This window comes from Talpa occidentalis, unplaced genomic scaffold, assembly GCF_014898055.3.
Source record: "Talpa occidentalis isolate TD23 unplaced genomic scaffold, MPIMG_talOcc4v2.1 talOcc4.9, whole genome shotgun sequence".
Classification (NCBI taxonomy): domain Eukaryota; kingdom Metazoa; phylum Chordata; class Mammalia; order Eulipotyphla; family Talpidae; genus Talpa; species Talpa occidentalis.
In genome coordinates, this window is record NW_023605305.1 from 114,737,205 (window position 1) to 114,743,310 (window position 6,106).

General features: G+C 42.9%; 1 protein-coding gene across 2 annotated transcripts; it reads right to left on the bottom strand.

Moving 5' to 3' along the window:
* Window positions 1–363: 363 nt before the first annotated feature.
* Window positions 364–2,729, bottom strand: RBM8A (RNA binding motif protein 8A). Of its 2 annotated transcripts, none has more exons than XM_037498216.2 (6): window positions 2,570–2,729; window positions 1,990–2,049; window positions 1,779–1,853; window positions 1,463–1,599; window positions 691–827; window positions 364–583 (listed from the first exon to the last, which is right to left on the bottom strand). In XM_037498216.2, exons 1-6 carry the CDS (start codon window positions 2,634–2,636, stop codon window positions 538–540), a joined length of 522 nt encoding a protein of 173 aa, XP_037354113.1. In that variant the 5' UTR covers window positions 2,637–2,729; the 3' UTR covers window positions 364–537. The 2 variants fall into 2 exon arrangements, with proteins under 2 accessions (XP_037354113.1, XP_037354112.1); XM_037498215.2 differs by having other exon boundaries at window positions 1,779–1,856; window positions 2,570–2,728.
* Window positions 2,730–6,106: the final 3,377 nt, after the last annotated feature.

Genomic DNA, 6,106 nt, shown 5'->3' on the forward strand with positions numbered 1-6,106 from the left:
TCCTCCAGGGAAGGAGGCTCTGGAAGAATGACCCAACAGGAGATTCAAGACCTTAGACAGCTGGAAGTACAAGGAAATGTGCCAGCAGGAGAAACAACAGAGACATCCCTATAACATCCATTTGCTCTGGACAGAGTATAAAAGAACAGAGCAATTCTTTAAAACCATGAACTATCTCACTTCTATCCCCACTTTCTTAGCTTCCAAGAAAAAGAAATACCAGACAGTATCTCTATTTCATCCCTACCTTAGACTTGAGACTCTATATTATATAGAAACTTCATAGGGGAAAGTATTTTCACAGTGACCCATATTGCCTTGCTATAAATAGTGCTTCCGAGCTAGCAGTGTTAGAAAAGGTAATTTTAAATGTAGAAAACAAAAATGGGACAAAATTTATTCATAATTCCAAAGATACACTCAGCAAGTAGGGTAAGAGATTAAATATAAACACAAGAGTTCCACCCCAGCCCTTTCTCCAAGGCAGCATGGGCAACTGGAATCTCTGGAGAGAACACCTGGACAAGTGAGAACCAGTCAGCGACGTCTCCGGTCTGGACTCCTGCTGCGCCTTCGGCCACCTCTAGGGAAAAGGTGGGAGGAAAGGTTTGTTAGAGGGATGAAATACAATGTTCTTATCATTCCACTCACATTCTTTCACTAAAATAGTGTTTGCCCTCTCCACTTTACCTCCTCTTGCCCTTGGGTGGACCCCGAACAAAACACCAATCCACGCTGATGGGCTGTCCCATCAAATCTTGGCCATTGAGTCCCTCCATAGCAGCCTGGGCCTCTTTGTATGTTTCATACTCAACTAGAGTATATCCCTGGGGCAAATGAAAAGACAGATATCAAAACCTTCCTGTTCCACCAAGCATCAATGATCTTCTTCCTCAAATGTAAATCTCAAACACAAAAACCTATAAACTTTAAAGAATGAATGTACATCACATATCCCTACTGTACATTTTGTGTCTCTGTCTGTCTTTGTTATGTCTAACAAATTCAACTTCCACTATCATTTTATTTCAGTTGTGTGCTTACACAGAGCAAACATGAGAGCACTACCAACGCTGTCTAAAGGGCTGTGGGTGGGGCCTCCCCGGCGGCGCAGCGGTTGAGCGCTGGGTTGCGAAGCTGCCCGCGGCCTCCGCGACGCCGGTTCGATCCCTGGCTGCTCCCCGGCCACCGGAGGAGGGTCCCACATGGTGCGCAGACCTCTCCTGCCGCCCGCTGCGCCCCTCAGCAGTGTACTTCGGTCCTTCTGCCTGCTCTGCTCCCCGCTCTGGCTCTGGTGAATTCTCTCACCCTCGCGCGCTTCTGACTGTACCCAGTGCATGTATAAACAAACAAATAAATAAATAAACATGCCTCTAAAAAAAGAAATAATAAAAAAAAAATAAAAAAATAAAAAAAATAAAGGGCTGTGGGTGAAGAAAAACAACAGTGTCACTTAGGATACCTTCAAGTATCCTGTCCGCCTGTCCAAGTTGAGGTGGATGTTTTTTATTTCCCCGTACTCTGCAAATTTGTCATGGATGTCTTCTTCGGTTGCTTCCTCATGGACTCCAGTGACAAAGAGAATCCAGCCTTCAACAGCTATTGGGGAAGGGAGGAAGTTGTTTGAACACATGAGAGAAAAATTCCAAGATCACAAGAGTGGAACGAGTGTAGACTACAGAGAAAGCTTAAGTTATCTCTGATCTCATCTCTACTAAGTTTTATATTATTGGCCCCTAATTCTCTACAAAGATCACTATGGGATTCATTTTACTTACAGCGTTGTGGTCCAGGTTCATCACCATCCTGCTCCACGCTGTCATAATCTTCACGCATCCGCGCTCGGGAACCCTCTTCTAGAAGAGAGACACAAGCGATCAACAGAAATCCCTCCTCCCAATATCCATCAAGAGTCTGAATGGGGACTCCAAAACGCTTAGCGCTGGCCAATCTAAACCACTCTACCTCGTTTTCCCTACAAATACTCACCAGAGCCAAAGCCGCGACCCTTCCGTTTCTTCGCTTTTTCTTTCAGTTTATGGATGCTCTCTAGGGCCCCAAAAGTGAAAAAAAAGTTAATAGCATAGTTATTTTTTTAAGATGTATTTATTTATACAAGAACTGGGGTACAGGCCAGAGGCACGGGAGGGTGAGAGAATGCACCAGAGGCAGAGTGGGGAGCAACAGGTAAATTGACTGAGATACACTGCTGAGGGGAGCAGCGGCGGCAGAGGAGAGGTCTTCCGGGCCATGTGGATATCTCCCTGGCCGGCCGGGAATCGAACCCGTGCTGCAGAGGCTGCGGACAGCTTCACTCGCCGCGCCACCGGGGCGGCCCAATAGTAGTTATTTTTTAAGTCTCTTTCCCAAAACACTGGAGAGCGGACCCCACCGCCTCCAGCCTCGTCCCGCCCCATTCGTCCCAAAGGGGGCGGAGTCTCTTATTCATCAGGGACGCGCTACCCCGTGGGCACGGTCCTCCCTGCCGCGCGAAGGGAGGACATGCTTTCCCATCACGCCCTTCTCTCGCACCTTCCCCGCTTCCCGCAGCCGCCTCCACTGCCCTCACCGTCCCCATCCTCGTCCATGGCGAAATCCTCGCCCCCGGCCTCATGAAGATCCAGCACGTCCGCCATCTTGCCTCCGCTCAAACTCGGCCGTACCGCTCGTCTCTAGGTACCTCGGGAAACTGTCGCGGAGGGGAAGGGTCGCGGGTTAAGCTGACCAATCAAAAGCTAGCGTCAGGCCACGCCCTCGGCGCGGTGAAAACACGCAATGGGGCGGGCCTGGTCCGCGAAGGTGCCGGAAATGGCCTCGGAGCCATCTTGGTCCGCTGGCGAGCCGAGTGTTCCCGCGCCGTGACGAGCTGGCGGGCGTAGGCGGGGCCCGTGGCTCCCCCTTAGCGGGCGGCTGACGAGAAACTACTGACACAAGCTCAGCCTCCCTTATTAATCAGAAGGTCGCTGTCTGTTTCTTTTCACCCCCAAACTAGGAGTTGGAAGTTGAAGATTTTTTTTTTTCTCTGAAAACCTCCAGTCTTGTACCCTATTTGGAGAAGCAGCGGGATCTGCCATCTACACGCTAAAAAAACAAAGTTTATTCAGCAGCGCTGACTCAAAGAATTTGCCTCTGGAACTTACTGCATCACCAAATACCTCTCTTAGGGAAACTAACAGACTTGATTGTCGGTAAAATACAATTGATAAGACATATAGGAACTTTTTTTTTTTTTTAATGAAGAAACTCAGACATCCCCACTACCTCTTGGAATGTGAAAGGGGGGAAAAGCGACTTAAGCTAATTCAGAACTTAAGCTTTGAGGATGGTTGCAAGTATTTCACGTTTAAAAACCTGAGTTAAGGCAAAATTCATTGCCCCCGAATTCTGGGATCCCAAGTAGACCGTCAACAAAGTGGACTGTGGGTTCATTGGTTTATTAATTTTTTTATCAAACAGTTAAGAATGTTTTATGTGCGTCCAGTCTTAGGGACGTGCTGGCAATACAAGAAAAAATAATTGCTTTATTAACAGTCACTTTATAGTTACTTTATGAAAGTGATATTGCTGTCACAGAGCTTCGGTAGTACAAAAGAAGTTTCTAAAGGGACTGGAATAAGGAGAGGTGATGTGAAAGAGGGCTCCCTTTGAATGGGCCTTTAAGGCTCTGTAGCTTTCCAGCAAAGTGGTTATATTGAGACTAGGAGACACTAATCCATTTTCCACAATGGATAATGTGATTTTAAAAAAAAATTCATTTTCGTCCTAACCCTACTAAAAAGGCTTCCTTAACTTATTTTTGCACTTAGAATAAAATTTAGACTCACTGTCTGTCTGCCTATGTCTCCAGCTTCTTCCACCACCATTGTTTCTTCTCACTTAGGAGCTCTCCCTACACTTTCCCTCAACATATCATATGCTCTTTCCCATCAGGATTTTTGCAACTTTCTACCTGATGCTCTTACTTCTTCACATACCCAGTTCAACCACATCTTTTAGGTCTCCCTAAAAGTCACCTCAAGGGAACTTCTGTACTCTAATATCCTTCCTTGTTTATTTCTTTCACAGATCTTAAATTCAAAACTTTAATGACCTTTACTTTCTAACTTGTTTATTATCTGCTTTTCCCATTAGGATGTAATCCTAATGGCAGAGACACTTATTTACAACTATATCCCCAAAGTTCAGACCAGTGCCTGGTTTATAGTAACATTTGCAAAATACTTATTGAATGAGTATTAGAACTGCAAGAAATTCTGTATGCCTGACTATATAACTAGGAAATAAAACTAGAAGTATAGATTAGGGTTAAATTTTATGTCATGCTAAGGATTTTGGAATTTATCTGATAGGCAAGAAATTTCTCTACTCAGAGTATTTGTGATTTTTAACATTTGCAAATAACCCCATGCTACTTTTTGATTAGTATTTTTCCTTAGGTAGAACGAGTTTTAAAATTAATTTACACTAAATATCACGGCCATGAATTGAAGTCTGTATTTTTCTACTACCATTCAGATAAAACCATAACCTAGTAAAAATAAAAAATGCTTGCCCATCTGCCACCTAAAATCATCTCAAATAATAACAAGGGTTCATATATAAAACTTTGGGAGATGCTGCTGAAGGTAAGATTAGCTAAGTGATGGTTTCAGCTAGGGATTGTTATGTCATAAATATTTTTGAAAGAAATCTGACTGGAGAATATTAAGAGTGAAGACAGACTAGTGAGGATGTTACTGCAGTGTTTCAGTTTTGAGACCATAAAGAACTGAATCACAGCAGTAGATACGGACAAAACAATTAGGAAGTTTTATAGGAGCTAAACTCCACAGTAAATGAATGATTAGATGACATTAGGGAATAGTTGATAGATCTGAGTTTTTGGTTAGATGATTGGGTCGTAAATAATTCTAACAACAGGATTTGGGAGTCAAACAGGAGCACCTATGGATGAAAGGGTTTTATTTTGGACATGTGAGCAAAGAGCTTGTGTCATATTTGGGTGGTGATGTCCAATATGTGGCAATATAGACGAAAAATTCAAAACAGATTGGGGTGAAAAAACAGATTTGAGAATTGTGTGTCTGGGAAGAGTTTGATCCACCATAGTGCGTGGGATTGCCGGGAGAAATGGATAGAGCTTGAGGAGAAAGGGCAAAGGACAAAATCCAGGCTCCTCAAATGCCCAGGGAAAAGAAGGCAGAATGCCTTACTCCAGCAGTACAATCTTATTTCTGTCATCCAAAAAGTACTAATAAAAGTTCTTTTCCAGAATATATGTAAAAGAAAGGATCATTTTCAAGCTCCTCTGATACACTGGCCTCAAGAAAGAGTCAATTTTGCTTTCCAGACAAAAGTCTATTTTTAATTGTATAAAATTTACAATATAAAATACATAGAAAGTACTAAAAAGATGTGTAAAATCTTTAGCACCAAAAGTGGACAGATCAGGAAACAATTTTTCTCAAGTTCTTTGGGATCTTACTTGTTGGTATTTGAGAAAACATAATAAATCCAGAAGGTGCAAGGAAAAGTTCTTCCCACAACTCACACCCCTTAACATGTCCCAGAGAAAGGAATACAGGAAAAATGAGGATTTGTGACTTCCGAATTATAAACATCAATAAAAACTGAATAGACACACACACACCTATTATTTAACGGCGGAGCCTCTACTTCAACTCTACGTGTGCTTCGGAATATAGAGTGGGGGCTTGGAGAATTCATGAAAGCCCTTACAAGCATTAACACAATTGTTATTAGATTCCTTACCTCTCACATGTGCTGGTCACCAAGATCATTTCAAAATCAAGAATGCTGAGTTTCATCTTGTCCCTATCTGATCCAAAAGCAAATTGTGGCCTGTTTCCTAACCTAGTTCTAGAAGCAAAGTATATAAGTAAACAGCAGGAGCATTAAACTTCCCAAAATCAGTTTAGAAAGTGCACTGAGCACTATATACTATAAAGAAGATTTCAGAAAAAAGGGGGAAAATAAATTTTTTGTAGAAACCTACAAAACATTCTCCCAAGGAGGAATGCTTTAGCTATATTTCACATGATTTCCTCCTATTTCACCCAGGAGACAGGCTGGGGAAGACAACTGT

What these genes read in the sequence shown, in the direction of transcription:
- RBM8A (XM_037498215.2), bottom strand. Translation starts at nt 2,636, where the DNA reads ATGGCGGACGTGCTGGATCTTCATGAGGCCGGGGGCGAGGATTTCGCC. An exon ending in CATGGACGAGGATGGGGACG is followed by an intron (nt 2,050 to 2,569) that starts GTGAGGGCAGTG and finishes TTGGGGCCCTAG; the next exon opens with AGAGCATCCATAAACTGAAA. An exon ending in GGCGGACAGGATACTTGAAG is followed by an intron (nt 828 to 1,462) that starts GTATCCTAAGTG and finishes CATTTGCCCCAG; the next exon opens with GGATATACTCTAGTTGAGTA.